Below are 17,979 nucleotides of genomic sequence, written 5' to 3' on the forward strand. Positions count from 1 at the left end.
TATTATTAAATTATCTAATTTGGATGCAGATGCAAAAAAGGTGGGAGATGTATTCTGCAGAAATGGAGGATAGATACAAGGGAGAATTTTTTGCTCACTCTTTGAAGTCACCACTTCTTCAGTTTTGTCTAAAGCAGCCAAACACATGGAGTTTTCCTGGCCCTGAAACATAAAAAACTACATAAAGCCAACAGAAGTATTTATTTTGAAGACTTTTTATAAGCAAGAAGAACAAGAAAGCTAAAAATATTGCAAGTAATACTTAAATGACATCTGAAAACCATGTATTTTGTATTAGTATAAAATGAAGTGTTTTTTCCTATAATCAATACTTAAATTGTACAAATTGTTCTGTAGGATACAATAAATGAATAGGGAGACTCCACAGATAGTTGGGGATTTCATAAGTACGGCCTCTAATTTTCTGCCTTTCTTCATTTTTGTCATTCTGTGGCATAGCATCTATGTTGATGCTGTCTTTCTTCCCTAATATTTTCTCTTCAGAATTTAACAATGAACAACAAACAAAATGCTAACCTAAAAAAGTAGATCTTTGCTTCAATAACTATTTCTATATTAGCAAAGCAAAATTTATGATCAACACAAATGATCAATTCTGCAAAAAAAAAAAATACAACAAACTTGCAAAATAATGCTATCACTGAAACCTGGTAAATATAGTAAGAATTGTACATGTTGCTGGCTGATAAGAAATATTCTGATCAGGGACACAAAGAAACCTTTTGAAGCCTTAGGGCCTGTTCTGCTTTTGCCCCATCCCTCAAATCCTTGCTGACTCAACTTTCTGGTGTTCTTTACTACCTACAGCTAGTCTGTTTTATAGTAACAATGATGATAACAATAATTATAGCTAGCATTTACAAAGTGCTTGCTATGTGCCAGGCACTGTGCTAAAGGCTTTACTAAGATTATACATTTTCTGCTCCATTTCATTGCCCTCAGCTTTACCAACCTCAAGATGAAAGATTACAAGGCCAGAGGTGGGGGCAATGAACTTGAGGGTTAATATACTGGTAACTTCAGGGGCTACAGTGACTACTGTGACAGTTACAAAAAGTAAAGAATTGGCTAGAAAAGAAATATGAGACTGGATTAATAGGGCAGACTGAGAGAAGATTGCAACCAGGGACAAGCTAACTAAAAAGTCAAGTTTCACTATGATACAGTTTATGGTGGCAGAACAGTCAAATGTCTGAGGATGCAACTGACTTTGAACTTGTTTAGTAACTTGTGCAGATTCAGGTCATTACCAGGAAGTGATTGATTAATCTGATAATGGCACCGTAGTTATTTTTGTTGGCTGTCAGTCTAAGACACAGCTTTAAAAAAAGACCTCAAAGTAAAAGGTGTTTAAAAACGTTCTGTGGTGATACATTTTTACAAATCAAAATGAGAAATTTTTTCACTACATATATATGCTTCTGAATAAAATAACTGTTTCATGAACATAACATTTGCTTATAACAAAGTATATGACTAATATAAAAAACAATGAGATACAATTACAAATTCTGTTATTAAATAGTAGGTTACTTTTAAAAAAATAGCAAATCCTGGATTATTAACACAATCCTTCTCTGTTAATATTTGTAACAGTAGGTGACTAATAAAACCTGTTTTCTAATTTCTTGTTGATTACTAATTCTCTGAATTCTTTCTACCTCTTATCTTCTAACTTTCCCACTCAACTCTTTTCTTCTATTGTCCTTTTATACTCTCTGATGTGTTTCCTGCATACCTACTCTCCCCAACACCACTGTCATGGTTACCTTCTCTCCTTTTAACAGTATCTACCCTCTCCTCTATTTCCACTCTATCTAATGGCACCTGTGCCCTTCTCTCTTTCGGACAGTTTACTATCTGGGTAGCCTTTCCTTCTCTGTTCTTTTTACCCTGTCTCAAACAAGACTCTGTGAAGTGTGGAGAAGAGAGAATGGATGGTTCAGCTGGAGAGCTACAATGAATATCACTGTGTACTTTGAGGATGAGCCACATGTACTAAGTTGAGAACTGTGTGGTCCAAACTCAAAAGGAGTAAGGCTACATATATTGCTTCAAGTGACACAATAGCTTTAATGTGCTTTGTAAACCCCAAAGTGATAAATGCTAGCAAGGCAGCCTGAGATACTGACACCCACGGAAAAACCCATGAAAAACAAGGGCAAGAACACCTCCCTAGGGTGGGAAGAGAGGCTGAAATCAAAGCATGGACAAGGCAGCAAACAGATTAAAAAGGGAACTACATCCCAATCAATGACCATAGACAGAACAGAGCTCTAGATAACAAAAACCCAAAGTTTCATGTATAACTTTTGTTCTATTTTGTATATGGATTAGATGGCATTTAAGTTTAGAATAAAAATAAGAACTGATGTAAAGGACTATACACCTTGCTTTAAAGATATGTCAAAATTAGAATATTCACTAAAGATACGACCTAAGTGCAAGGTATAGGAAGAGTAGCCTCTGTCCACAAAGGGCTTATATTCTACTGGACATGTACACAAATAAATGTGACACAAGGTGAGGAGTAACAGAGTGAAGACAAGAAGTGAGAGCTCTATCAATATTTAATACTATCAGCTGGCCATGGTGAGGGTCAGAGAAGCTAATTAATTAGATCATTATCTGGGCTCAGAAATCTAGTAAATTTGAGATGACATATGAGCATGAGAAGAGGAACAAGCCCCATAAGTTAGCTCAAAACACTTAGAGGGAGATAAACTGCCTTTTAGAAGACCAGAAAGGATATAAAAAAGGAAAAAGATTTAAAAGGTGAAAAAAAAAGGACACATAACACAAGAAGTCCACAAATAGGAAAAAATGTAAAGAATGAACTAAGGAAACCCTAACACTATGAAAAAGGAAATAAGAATGAATTTTATAATTGTAATTAAAAGTTCAAAAAAAGTGTAACTTTTTACTAGCCTTTAGTTTCTTTTGTTTGCAGTTCTTTGCTTCTTCTGCTGCAATACCTGCTGCTTCATTGAGGTATTTGTTGCCAACTTTGCTTTCAAACCATTTCAAGTCAACGAAAACTTCACTGAAGTGTTCACGATCAAACTGTACAAAAATATTTTAGTTTAACTTAAAATAACTGTAGTAAGGGGGGACTTGTGGTGTGAGATGGTGCATATATTGACAGACAGCCACTTTACCAGTTGGATTTTTCTAAGCTTTCTTTGTTACAAGACATGATTTAAGTGGCAGGGTATATAGAGAAATAAGTTGAACCACCCTTATTATTTCAATTATTTGTTATTTAACTATAGAGGATTCCTTTGCTGATTTAATATAAAAACTTTTTAATTACTTACATCAGACAGTTTTATAAGATATTTCTCAAACCGAGGTAAGTTGAGATGGCCATTTTCATTAATGTAACCTAAAGGAGACCAAAAAAAATTATACTAAAATCCAAAGATACTTGTAATTAAAAAAAAATTCTAAAAAATTATATATGTAATGAGTAATGAATGGTTCAAGGTTGGTATAGTGGAAAAAACTTTGAATTTTGAAAAAAAAAAGCCTTCACACATACTACTTGTGTGAAGCTAGGCACATCCCTTTACTGTTTTGTGTTATAGTTTCATTTTTTTCTCTTCATTTTTCCTTTGTTGTGCTTGGCACCAAGGCATATGCTTAATATATACAGACTGATATGTAAAATAATTACTCAGAACGGTTGAATTTTTAGGTCCCTTCTAGCTCTAAAATTTTAGGTACCCTAAGGCATACAATGACATTCTACTAATTAGCATTAAAATCAAAACGTCTCAATCAGATCTATTCTATTAGTCCTAGTACATAGGTACATATTATAATGTTCAAAAAATAAATGATGTGGGCAGTTAGGTGGTACAGTGGATAGAGCACTAGCCTTACATTCCGGAGGACCTGACTTCAAATCTGGCCTTAGACGCTAGCTGTTGTGACCCTAGGTAAGTTACTTAACCTTAATTGTCTCTCCTCCCCCCCAAAAAAGTGAGGAAGAAAAACAGAATACAGGCCTACGCAAACATAAAATTACTCATAATCCATCTATATAAGCAATAACAGTGTTACGGTAGAACTAATTAAATATAAAACATTTAATTGTTAATACTTTAATTTACTGTTGCTGGTTACTTTGTCTTGGTTTCTTCTCTGTTTGATCTACCCTTTTCCCTTTGCTGACCCCTTGGTTTGCAATGTTCCATCTCCCTTGCTGTCAGCCATTTTTCTTTTCTGTAAAATCTACTGATCCATAATAATGTTGGTTCCAACTCTCGATGAGATAGATGGCCAGGATATTTTGTAAACAAAATATGTATATATATATATATATATGTATATATATATATATACATATATAATGTAATAGTTATGAAGTTGGCAATTTCCATTAATCTTCTTAATATATACTTCACCTACTTAAAGGGTTAATGTCAAGAATTACAGTAATTATTAAGGTGGCCATTTAAACTTTATCTTCACTATTCATAAAGTGGTTGTAGGCTTAACCAATGTGCTGTGGAATCTGTAAACTCAGGATTTATTACCCTGACCCACAAGGAACCCACCTTCTTTCCAGATCAGCCATTTGTATAGCTACCTAATAAACTGAGTACTATTTTTAGTGTGTTTGAATACTAAATTAGTTTCAGTGTAATTGTTAAAGATTTCTTACCACCAAGTTCTGGCAAGACAGTCATATATGTTCTATAAAGAAGAGGCAGTGCATCATGATTGATATGCAAATGAGGTAGATGAGGAATAAAATCATTGCCGACAAGAAATCCCATTAAAATCCAATCGTCTATTATCCTTTCAATGTCATATTTAAAGGAAATCTTGTCCTATTGTAAAATGGAGAAAAAAAATAAATGCCATGAAAAATTCTACACATAATATTTTTTTGCACCTGGCTAGTGTGATACTTACCTTTAATGCTGAAAACTCATAGTCAATATATTCTCTCATTAAAGACAAGTGTAGGAGGTGAAATGTAGTTTCTTCTGGTGCACATACCCTGAAAATTAGACAGATTAAAATAGCTATTTAAACTTTTAAGGTCAGAATATCAAAACAGAAATTAATTACCTATCAGGAAGATAGCATAAATTTTATTAAAGTTTTATAGTCAGTACAATGATAGCATACTTGACTTAGAACAGAAACATTTTAGAGCCCTAACATCTCTAACTGCAATATGACTCAGTTAAGGTTGTCAACTAGGGAAGAAAGGAGGAAAAATTGAGAACCCCTAGAGCGCAGTATCAGCATTAGAATAGAGACAGAACAGTTGAGTTCTTCTCACCTTCCCCTATTCTGAAATGCAAGTTGTACCAGTTTAACTCTAAGTATGATGAAGAATTAGGGGTGGCTGCGTGGCAGAGCAAATTGTCTGGAAGACTCTCATTTACCTGAGTTCAAATCTGTCCTCAGATTAACTGTATGACCCTGGGCAAGTCAGTTAACCCCATCTGCCTTAATTTCCTCATCTGTAAAATGAGCTGGAGGAGGAAATGGCAAACCATTCCAGTATCCTTGCCAAGAAAACACCAAAAAGGGGTCATGAAGGGTTGGACACTGAAAGGACTGTTGCTAATGTGAAAGAACTTAAAATCTTAGTGGGAAGAAAAAACTAGCAGACATGAAACAACCGTAGAAGGGTACAACATGGTGTACATGAGCTTTGTTGTTGTTATTCAGTCATTTCAGTCAAGTCTGGCTCTTCATGACCCCAATTGGGGTTTTCTTGGCAAATATACTAGACTGGTTTGCCATTTCCTTCTCTGGCTCATTTTACACATGAGGAAACCGAGGCAAACTGGGCTAAGTGACTTGCCCAGGGTCACATGGCTATTAAGTGTCTGAGGTGACATTTCAATTTAGGCAGATGAGTCTTCCTGACTCCAGGCCCAACACCCTAGCCACTGTGCTACTTAGCTGCTCTGCTTTTAAACTGCTAAAACTTAAAAGTACACTAAGACTTCTGGATATGTGTATGGAATTTTTATTGGGGAGAGTAGAAGTTCTGGTGGAATGGAAATCAGCAAGGGAAATAATAAGCCTTATTTTTCTCTTACCCTCTCAATAAATTAAATGATGACAAACTATCCCAGACAATACTGTCTTCTCTTATTGCACTATCTTATGTCCCATGGCATATACTTTCCTAAGGCATGATTTACCTTTGTGTTTTCTTGCCACCAAATCGGACCTCCTCCCTTAAAAGAGAGAAATGTGACTCATGACTTGTTAATCCAAGCATAATCTGTTGAAAAAGGATTTAAGAGATGTTTCTATTCAACAGTTTACAATATCAGATTCACTTTTTACTATTCACTTTTTATTACTCCCTTAAAAGAGAGAAATGTGACTCCTGACTTGTTAATCCAAGCATAATCTGTTGAAAAAGGATTTGAGAACTCAGCAATTGGGGTGGCTAGGTGGCACAGTGAATGGAGCACAGGCCCTGGAGTCAGGAGGGCCTGAGTTCAAATCTGACCTCAGACGCTTGACATACTTACTAGCCATGTGACTTTGGGCAACTCACTTAGCCCCAATTGCCTCCAAAAAAAAAAAAAAAAAAAGCAAAACAGAAAAAGGATTTGAGATGTTTATATTCAACAATTTATGATACCAGATTCACTTTTTACTATGAATATTTATTTGAAAAACATTTTGTACATATATTTTTAATTTTAGAATATGCTTACTATTCACTAAAGCATAAAATATTGTGAAGTGGGATTCTTACAGCTAGACATTACAAAAGGTTTTCTTTTGTACAATGTGTGATGGCTATGAACAGGGAAAAACTGAATTTTTTTAGTTACATGAAAACTCATTTATGTGATTAAGACAACAGTGTTCACATGGGACTCAGAGAAGTAAAGAAGCTTCAATTTCAACCCTCTCACCCTTACTGGCCTTTCACATAGTTGGCACACATATGCCACACATATATGGCAATAGGTCAGAAGGAAGAGTAGAAAGGAGCCATCAAGGATTCAAACTAGAAGAATAAAAATTAGAAAAAGATATGGTATGCAAATACAAGGTACCAAAAATGAGAAATAGAAACAAAACTGACAGAACATAATTTTGTACAGAAATCTAACCAGTATAAATCAATTGCTATAATGAAGAGACCCAAAAGACCCTAAAAACTGATGAGTTTGGCAAGTGAAGGGATGACAGCAAAGGGCAAGAGTGGTTTAGATTATAAATTCATTAATGAAATCTTAAAGGGAAAATGGTAGACAGTTATGAGCAGTGTTACCTCACAAAACAGGAAGTGGTGAGACAGCGAAAGAGAAAACAACTATAAGGAAAACTTTGTTAGAAACCAAACCAAGCAGTTACCTTGAAGTTATTTAATGAAAAAACTGGAAGGATGACAGTAAGCAGATGAAAGATATCGCTAAGTAAGTACTCTTATAATAAATTCTTTTTGCCATCACGGACAGCAAAGCCACCACATCTGAACTCTAACATAACTGTCTTGAACATGCTTCTGAAAGGATTATACATGGCACTAACAAAAAACAAAGATGGGAAAAGTAGGAAGACTAAATTAAGTATGTACAGAAAAGGCTACCCTGGAGGTCACAATTTTGAGGGCACTAAGGGATAGGGAAAGGTGTCTGAATGAAGGGAAAGATACCAAAGGAAAGGGGGAAGAAATGAACCTTATTATTGTGCTCAAAAAGTGAGAGTACAGCTACATTTAACTGCTAACCTACCTATGTGCCTACTTCATTGTCTCTATAAAACTTATGAAAATAAACTATACGGTATCAAAGTCATCCATGATAAGAACATTGTAAAGGAGCATCACTTGATTTTGCAATGAATATTTCACAGCAAATCACATCTTTACTACATCTTTACCACAACTGACTGAAGGAGATAGAATTTACAGGATCCTACTGTTACTTCTTATTATCCTTAAAAAAAGTTCAATTCTGTAGAGTAAAATACCATTCTTTAAGGTGCCTCCCATGTACAAGATAACATTAAATAAGGTACCTTAAAAAATATAACAGAGACAACCTTGTTCAATAAAACTCTGATCATTAATACCAAGAGAAGTATAAAACAGGGCAATACATGTTCTCTAGACATGTTCATCACTCTCATGGAAGATATCCAGTGCAATGTCCAATCTGAAGAAGGATTTCCCATAGAAGGTGAGGTGCTATATGTAGATGACAATGATGAATTGCATCAAGTTCTGAAATAATGCAGAACCTCCTAAATCAGAGCCATAATCAATCAAAGGAAATTGGCCTGATTATCTGCATAGGAAAATAACACAAGAGGAAGAATCCCTAATGACCAGATTATGAGATACAGTTGGATATAAAATCTATAAAGTTCACTTATCAGTATATCGTACATAAACATATGTACACATTTACACATATACTGCAAATGGACAATGAACAAAATTTAATAGGAGAGGAAGAATGAACTGGACTGCCTTCTTTCAAAGACTCCTAAGTTGTTCTCTGAAGGAAAGGTCTAGTTGTTTTTGTTTTTTTTTTAGGGGGGGCGGGGAGGAGGTAGGAACAAAGAGTGTATTCATTTCTCTGGTAATATATGATTCTGGGTCATGGTCTCCTACAGTCTCCAAAGAAATAAACTGAGGATCACTAATACAGTAAGAGAAGGCTGCAACACACACTAAAAAAGGAATTATGCAGAAATGGTATAAAGAATGTTATCACTGGCCCTGGAGTCAGGAGGACCCGAGTTCAAATCTGGCCTCAGACACTTAACATACACACAAAAAACTAACCATGTGGCCTCGGGCAAGTCACTTAACCCCAACTGCCCTCCAAAAATGAAAAAAAAAAAAAGAATGTTATCAAAGTCATGTATGATGGAATAAAATGGAAAAACAATTAAACATTTATTTCAGCACACAAATAGACTTACCAAGTCAGCATCTAAACCATAAAGACAATGTCTGATGTTTGGATCATGATCTGGTTTTCCTTTCTCGGAGCGGATAAATTCCATGATTTTGTGCTCTCCTTCTCCTGGAGTCTGAATATAAAGCCAAAAAAAGGGGTAATATGTTGTATTTTAGAAAATCACATTCAGAAAAATGCTTCAGTCAAAAGACTAAATAACCTCATGGCCTGATAAGTAGATAGTAACTCCTTGCCATGACTTGTCTGAGGAAATCTTCATATTTACAAAATACTTCAGATGCTCATGTAATCTGGCCATGAATTCAGTCCCTGTAAAAAAAAAAAAATCTTATCTAATGCCATTAAAGAAAGAGCCCATTACCAACAGCAAGAAAAAAATAAGCCTTGGGTTCAAAATCTCTGTGTCAAGGATAAGATATATTTCTTGTGGTATTTGAGATGGCAAGCATAATATTACAATGAGCCGCAGGGTCTTATGTATATATATAAATACAGACTATGGCATAGTCTTTTTCCTGGTAAACAGGCTAACAGTTTAGTACGGCCTTTGCTTGGCAAATAGTCTATGTCTTTATATCACTGAGGCAAAGTACCCTAAAATTGAGTCACTGTCAAACAGGAAAGGTAAAAGATATGTATTTGTCATGACCGTAGGAATCTACTTGAATCATGGCTCAATGGTAGGGCTCTTTTGGGACAATATAATCTTGCTAACCATATACCTTTGTACCCTGTCCTTTCCTTGTAAGATTTCATTTTAAGAAATACAACTTTAAGAGTTGTTAAGAATCACTCTCACTATTACTACCATTGCTACTGTCTGTAAGGTTGTTTCAGAGAGAGTAGGAGACAGTAACACTGGATTATAAAGAATCAGAAAGAAATGTTTATTTCCCCCTGTCCAAGTGAATAGTGGATTTAGTCATTTGGAAATTTAAGACTAATACTCAGGAAGCTGACTCATCTAACAATTCTCTGAGATAAAACAGGGAAAAACACAACGAATTAAACACTGTGTTTAATGTTTTTTGCTAAATATATTTACCTGGTGTAATACAGTTGGAGTCAAATCTTGCTTCTGTTGGGAGAGTTTCTCCCTTTTCTAATGCTTTTTTGATTTTGTCCTCTGCCTCTTTTGCTGCCCTTAAAAAGTTAAAGGGGAAAAAAGTTTTAAATATCCCGAGAAATCAAAATAAAGGGCACTATAAAAGGTTAACTTTTTTTAGACTTAGTATTTTTAGAAAATTCCTTTCCCTGAACACCTACAAAATTAATGTCTCTTCTACACTTACATTCTGCAACTGTGTTATGTTAAAGGTTTATAACTTTTATCTTGTTAAAAATGTTTTGAACTAAAATTAATTGAAGATAATTACCAGATTTTATATTTTCGATGGGACACACATAAATTACTGAGTATCTCATGAGAGAACTGCTACATTTCAAATGAAGACAGTGCCCACAATATTTTCACTCAATTTTGTGATTTTTCTGTGTGCTAAACCTTATCAATGCTTAATCTACAGCATGATACTCTTGCTAATATGATTGTGCAAACTATAGACGGAAACTTAAAAGTATCTCAAATTCATTACTTCTTAAATTTCCACTCCTATTAAGACAAAACCATGTATACAAATATGATTTGTACACACTGAGTAATCAGAAGTATTACAAAAGGATTACTCAATTTACAAAGGGATTCACTTCAGGACGTCTTTATATAGAAGTCATCTAAGTACTGGTTTACATATTTTAAATATATTTGACAGAGGTTATAGGCAGCAGAAAAATCCCTCAAGTATTAAGAAAATCTTGTCATGAATTAAGATCCTCTTCTGTTAAATCTATCACAAATTATCTCTGAAATAACATAATTCAATGGAAAAAAATAATTAAATTTTTAAAAAAACATCATCTGTCCGTATCATTTTGGGAATATCTCTAGAGCACAGAGGGCAAATACCACCTAGCAGAGTATAGTGTAGAAGACAGTAATCTATAACCATGGGCTCCAGTCATTTAATGTTGCTGAGCTTCAAGTAACTTGTTAGACTATGAGTTATAAAAGGGCTGTGATATTGCTCAATGGAAGAAGTTTCCATACCAACAAAATCCTGGATCCTTGAGGTACTGATGGATCAAATGCAAATACCTAGAAGTTATGCTCTTAAAATAGTCAAAATTATATTGCTATAATTCAGTAACTCCTCAATGTGTGACTTAGTGACTGCTAAATAAAAAAATAAATGTTTCTTTGCTGTTTATTACATAACTTCTTGATCTTAATTTCCTATATAAATATGTTTTAAAATTAGCTAAATAGGGGCGGCTAGGTGGCGCAGTAAGTAAAGCACCGGCCCCAGAGTCAGGAGGACCCGGGATTGGTTCCTGCCTCAGATACTTAACACCCACACAAAAAAACTGTCTGTGTAACCTTGGGTAAGTTACTTAACCCCAACTGCTTAAAAAAAAAAATGAGCTAAATATAAAAAAAATATATATTTGAATGAAAGGAAAGAGTCATTACAAAGCTCTATCATGGCTTCATTAAGAACAGTTCATACCCAGACTAACACTATATCCTTTTTTATAGTTACTAAGCTGGTATAACAGAAATGCCGTAGCTCTCATTTACTTAAGAATGTAGTCAAATACTTCCTTTTTTTTTTTTTTTGCCTTTTGGAGAGCAATTGGGGATAAGTAACTTGCCCAAGGTTACATGGCTAGTATTTTTGTGTGGGTGTTAAGTGTCTCAGGCCGGAACCAAACTCAGGTCCTCCCGACTCCAGGGCCTCCTGCGCTTTACTCACTGCGCCACCTAGCCTCCCCCAAATACTTCCTTCTATTCTTATGGAAAAAATGGATCATAAGATCTAGATCTGGAGAGGACCTCTGAGGCATGTAGTCCAATTCCCTGCTTTCACAGATGAAGAAACTGAGGATCAGAAAGATTGCTTAAGGTCACTCATGGAGTAAGTGGAAAAAGAAATCCAACTTCAGAGGAAGTGCCCTTTCCCCTGTACCAAAAAAGAGGAGTTGTTAACAGTTCAGAGTTAAGCCTTGTGCTGTTTAATTTTCTTACTAATGATTTGAATAAAGACCTTGAATCCAATTCATATGAAGATCTGTGGGAGAATCAGGGGAGACATCCTGGAGAAGAAAAGGGAAGACATGAGAGTTGTTTTCAAGTATTTGAAGGGCTGTGATTGTGGAAGAGGAAGCAGATTCTGTTTATTAAGTATCAGCCAGCCAGGCACAATGGCTACAAGCTTCAAAGAGGCAAATTTAAGTCTGATGTCAGGAAAAAACACCCTCATAGAGATGTATGAAAGCAGAATCACTTGTCTGCAGAGACTGCAGGCTCCTTCTCACTGGAGATCTTCAAACAGAGCCTGGATGAACAACTATCAGGTATGTTATAATGTAAATTCCTGTATGGCTTGGACTAAGAGGTGAGTAATGTCCTTTCCAACTCTAGCTTATATGAAACTTCTATGAAACTCTAGCTTTATATTGAAAAAAATATCAGTAATAGCAATCCAAATTATTATGTACAAAAGATTATTATGTACAAGTCAGCAAAACATTATTAATCTAAGACAATACTTTTAAACAAAAGTTTAAAATATTCACTTTACCGAAAACGTCTCCCTCGCTGCTGGTTCATTTTTGCCCTTGGAGCCACACCATCAACTGCCATAAAGAAAACTTTTCTGGGCTTAATAATGCGAAATAATACCTCCAAGTAGTGAAAAATATCAGCAAAAATTTTATCATCAGAAATTCTGAAATGAACATCATCATCATTAGGATGTGAACACTGATGTATGATTCCATTCATATCCAGGTACAAGTTGTCAAACTCAGGAATCTAAAAACAAAGAAGAAAAATCAATTTAAAAAAGATACTATTTAGTGAAAATCAGTCATGGTTTCATTTGCAAGGGAGAAAATAACATCACTCATTAAGTGAAGCTATTGCTAATTCTACCAAAATGAAGTACAATTCACCAAAAAAGAGAACGATAACGTGGAGATACATTCAATGCTCACACAGTATTGAGCAAGCATTTGAGAACATGTTCAGAGCTAATCGGAATCTGTTTGCCTTAAGAAAAGTCCTTCAACTTCCCAAAGTCTATCTTTTCTCAATTAAATAAGTAATAAACACAAATCAAATCAAAAGGACTCTAAAAGGAAAGGAAGAACAAATGAAAAAATTGTCTAGGTATAGCCACGAAGTTAAATACCATGTGGCAGAGCTGCAGTGTAGATAAGGCCATTAAGAGAAATGTGGGGCTCACAAGATAGATGAAGTAATAACTTCAACACTGGAAAAGAAATGATTCAGTTCAATTCAATAAGCATTTATTAACTAGGAACTATGTGTTGGACACTCTGCTAGACGCTGGGGATATAAAGACAGAAATGAAGTAGTTCCTGCCCTCCAGAAGCTTACATTATATTATACATGAAAAAGTAAATATAAATTACAGACAAGATAAGTATCATTTCTGATAGAAGGGGCATCAACAACTATGGGAATCAGGAAAGCCCTTTTGAAGGAAATGGTCCTTAAACTAAGCTTTGAACAGAGCTGGAGGAGTTTCAAGAGGTGAGGAGGATGCACATCTTAAGCACAGGAAGGGCCTAGACAAACACAGAGATACAATGCCTACTTTAGGGAACTGCAAGTACTAACTTGGCTAGAACATAGTGTGTAAATGTCAAGTCAGCAAGAATTTTTAAGCGCTATTATATGTGAAACAAAAATAGTCCCTGCTCTCCAGAAGATTACATTCTAATTAGGGAGATGACTTGAAAATGACTATAAAAACAAAACACATACAGGAGAGATTGGAGAAAATCTCCAAGGAAAGGCTCTCATTAAGGAAAAAAAAAACTGGTTTAGGGGCTGATAATTCTGAACCAAGACTATTTAATGAAGAACTGACAAGTAGCAGATTGCTGGTGATCTTGAGACTGGCCATCTGTAACTCTGCAGAGGTAGATTACCAAAGACATTAGCCTGTGTGGCTGTGAGAACAAAAAGCAATCTTATTCAACACTGAGTTTTTGTTCTTCTTGGGCAGTTTTTGATGGTTCAGCTGAATATCCAGGAATGTATCTTGAGTACATGTTCCTTTGGTTTAGGAGGCTCTGAATCTTTAATTACTTGCTTAAGTACAATTCAGCAAGTATTTATTAAGCACCTACTATTTGCCAGACACTGTTATTAGGCCTAGGGAGACAAAAACAGAAGGAAAGTCCTGGGTCTCCTGGAGCTTCCATTCTGTTCTTCATACCAGGCACTCCAGGGCTTTACACCGGTCACCTCATCCTTGAACCTGGCTCTCTCCACACCTGTGCCTCAGAGAATCCTCCTTTGACAACTCACGCATCACCTTCTACATGCAAACTTTTCTGATCCCCACAACTGCTAATGCTGCACCCCCCCCCCCGCTTCCTGCTTATATGTGTATTTATTTTCTTTATATTTATTTGAATATTTTTACTAAAAAGTAGCTTGACATAATGGATAAAGAGCTGGTCTCAGTCAGAAAAATATGGTTTCAAGTCATGCCTATCATACATCTTATGATCTAGGCCAGTCACTCAACATCCTAAGCATTTCTCTAAAGCTGCAGAACAGGTACAGAATGGTGGAGTAAATTCCCACACTGGAGGAATTAAATCATTTCAATCAAATAGATCTAGTCTGATCCCCAAAATACACTGATCAGTGTACTTACTTCACTTACTATCCCGAGATAGAGGCTGAATTCCTTAGAAGTAGTGGCTGTATACCTATCTCTAGCATGTAGCACAGTGTCTAGCCTAGGAGACACTTAATGCTGGCTGATGGTTTGGTTCCAAGGTGAGGAAACAGTATGTGCACAGGAAAATGAATATAAGGTAAATACAAAGTAACTGAGGGGTAGAGCACTCATAAGAGGATGGGGGTAGAAATGGCAGGGGGTGGAAGCATCTGAAGGGAGGCAGGGATTGCACAAAGCGAAAGTGAACATTTCAGGCACAAGAACAGCCTGTCCAAGGGCACATAGGGAACAGTAGGAAAATCTTCTTCTTCCTGTGTATTTTCTTAGGCCATACCCTACCCCTGGAACATATTCTTCCTCCTTTCTGCCTGCTGAAATTCTTCTCTTCCTTAAAGACCCTGCTTGGATGCTATCTCTTCCACAAAGTCTTTCCTAATCCCTATCTCCCCCTCTCCTCTAAGATGGGGGTTCTGAGGTGCTGGAGAGAGGTTGGAAAGCAGAACTAGAAATATGACCACATAAGTGGAAAAATGAATGAAAACGACTAGACAAGAAGTCCTGACAGGGCTTTGAGGGAGTTACTGAAAAAATGTGATAAGTTAGGTAATGAACTTAATTCTTTCAATAGTTACGAAATAAAGTTAGTTGATTGCATTGATGTTTAACATTAAGTTTTTAATGAAACTTTAAAAAAAAGTAAACATATAGTGTATTAGTCCATAAGCTCTACAAAGGTAGGGACCATATCCTATTTATACTTTTTATCTCCTGCCGAGCTTAGCATAAGAGTCAGCACACAGTAGGCACTTTATAAATGTTTGCTGACTAGAAGTGTCCTTCCTTGTCACATTCTTTTGTGCGTTTGTATATACCATATTCTCCCAATTAGATTGAAAGGTTTCTAGAGGGCAAGGACAGCATCATTTTCCCCTAGCCTATTTTGTACCTAGAGTGTACATAATGAGGGCTTGATAAATGTTGAATCTGAGTCAGAAGACAAGCTACTTATAGAAAAGGAATCTCTATTTTAGCAATCGGGGGGAATTACCACCGCCACCACCACCACCACCACCACTCCAAACAAAAAACCCCAGAACATCTTAATCAGGAAGGACTTTAGAACATCAAACTCACTATATCCAAAAAGGAATTCTTTTGTCTTTCCATGCAAACCAACTTACTGATTTCTTTGAGGGGTGTCACCAGCTTTTCAGTCACCCATATTTTTCCAGCTCAGTCATTCCCTCATTCCCCCAGCTCAATAATTTTTCGAGTCCTGTTGATTCAACCAACTGTCACTTCTTTAGGATGTCCATTCCTTTTTCTCCTCTCACAATCCCTACCCCGGTTTAGGCCTGTAGTTTTTTTTTCTTTTGCTAGTCTATCTTCCATTAAGTAAAGGTCTGACCAACAAAGGAAGGATTATGAAGTTGACAGAGACCTGCTCTGGAGGTCTGAAAGACCTGGATCCAAGTCTGGCCTCTGACACATACAGGCTCCATTACTGAGAACAGGTTATTTAATCTCTGTACATCCCAATCAACTCTCTTTTAAGACCAAGAATTGTGCAGTCGTTTCAGTTTTCCATTGGTAGGAGTTTCCTCACTGGTAATTTACCTGTGCCAAAGATATTGACCTCATCCCTCAAAACAAACAAACACAAATACTACAGGTGTATGTCACTTTTCTCCTCAAAAAGCTTCAGTGCCTCTCTACTGTGTACAGGATAAGATGCAAACTCTCCTGTTTGGCATTTAAAGCTCTTCACAATCAGGTTCCAATCTAACTTCCTAGACTGATTTCTTATCTTTCCTCTTGACACTTAAGTCCTAGTTAAACTGGCTGACTTGTTTCTCTACACAACCTATCATTTCCTGACTCTAGTGCCAGATTACCTTGCACCAAAAACTTGCCTTCCCATCTCTGTTAGAATTCCTGCCTTCCTTCAAAAAGCTGGTCCCTACACTAGGCCTTGTTCCTTGTCAAGTGATCTTTTCCCCTACCAAATTACTTTTTGATATTTACTTATCTGTGTATATACTATGTCCTCCAATAGAATATAAGGTCCTTGAGGAAGTGATTATTTCATTTTATCTCTTATTCCCAGTGCCTCCAACAGTGTCAGGAACATAGAAAAAGTGCTTAATAAATGCTTTTTGAATTGAATTTACTTTTAGCAAATTACTTCCCTGAAGTAATTACTACCTCTGAGCATCATTCTCCTCATGTGAAACTTGAGGGGTTGGACTAGACCTTAAAGTGTCCCTCCCGGGGATAGCATCCTGTGATCCTACCTGAAGATCCGTAGGCTCCGCGCCTTTCAGTTCACTGCTTGATTAACGCTTCACTTGCTCAATGATTTTAGAAATGGGAGCACTTCTTTCACCACTGCAGATCTCTTCCTCTCCATAACTCCTTATTCTGTGAGACTCCTCATGCACATCCTTTTGTAAATCCTTAACAGATCTTTTGTTATTTCATGGATATGAGTGCAACTCCTGGGCTGATACATGACTGGCCAGTTCCTTTATTATTCATATCTGTCCTTGGGGAGGTCTTTTTTGTTTGTTTGTTTTGCCTTTTTTTTTTGGAGGGAAGTTGGGGTTAAGTGACTTGGCCCAAGGTCACACGGCGAGTTGTTTGTGTTAAGTGTCTGAGGCTGGATTTGAACTCCGGTCCTCCTGACTCCAGGGCCGGTGCTCTATTCACTGTGCCACCTAGCCACCCCATTGATAAGATCTTTTATGCCATTACACTGGGAATAGGCTGTAAACACATATCCCCACCAGGCATCTTTTCACTGCTCTCTGGATCACTTGTGATTTGGATCCATTTTAGAAAAATGTGTTCGATACGTCCTAACCAGAATCTAGTGATGTTAAAAAAAAAAAAAGTCGAGGGTAGAGTAGGGGGGAAAGGTTCTATATCTTGGGATTATTGAAAATACTGAAATCCAATAAATTTCCCTCTCCTATTCAATTCTGGGGCCATCTATTCATCTGCCACTCCCTTACAAGCTATATGATTGGCTGATATGGTGCATTTCCTATCCAAATGCAATATAATTTCCCCATCCTTTTTTTTTTTTGTATGAATGGTCAGACCCATCACTTTCGAGTGAATCTCAATGAGATTTTCCTGGAGTATTCTAGGGCTCAATGTAATCAGTACATTGTCAGGCAGCCAGGTGGTACCAGTTAGATGACAGAGAGCTGTCTGGCATCAGGAAGACCTGAGTTCAAATC

At 36.4% G+C, this 17,979-nt stretch overlaps 1 protein-coding gene across 2 annotated transcripts in view; it reads right to left on the reverse strand.

Moving 5' to 3' along the window:
- XRN1 (5'-3' exoribonuclease 1) overlaps positions 1-17,979 on the reverse strand; it is a 94,840-nt gene that overhangs the window by 70,985 nt on the left and 5,876 nt on the right. For both annotated transcript variants that reach the window (XM_069104680.1, XM_069104679.1), the window contains exons 2-11: positions 12,593-12,825; positions 9,997-10,094; positions 9,151-9,260; positions 8,953-9,063; positions 6,198-6,280; positions 4,945-5,032; positions 4,691-4,859; positions 3,339-3,406; positions 2,950-3,084; positions 99-162 (exon numbers count right to left, since the gene is read on the reverse strand). In XM_069104680.1, coding sequence (XP_068960781.1) covers positions 99-162; positions 2,950-3,084; positions 3,339-3,406; positions 4,691-4,859; positions 4,945-5,032; positions 6,198-6,280; positions 8,953-9,063; positions 9,151-9,260; positions 9,997-10,094; positions 12,593-12,825 — 1,159 coding nt within the window. The remainder of the gene's footprint in view (positions 1-98; positions 163-2,949; positions 3,085-3,338; positions 3,407-4,690; positions 4,860-4,944; positions 5,033-6,197; positions 6,281-8,952; positions 9,064-9,150; positions 9,261-9,996; positions 10,095-12,592; positions 12,826-17,979) is intronic.

This window comes from Petaurus breviceps, unplaced genomic scaffold (assembly GCF_028583685.1).
Source record: "Petaurus breviceps papuanus isolate PSGF00001 unplaced genomic scaffold, PetGlider_PUasm1.0 688, whole genome shotgun sequence".
In the NCBI taxonomy this organism is placed as follows: domain Eukaryota; kingdom Metazoa; phylum Chordata; class Mammalia; order Diprotodontia; family Petauridae; genus Petaurus; species Petaurus breviceps.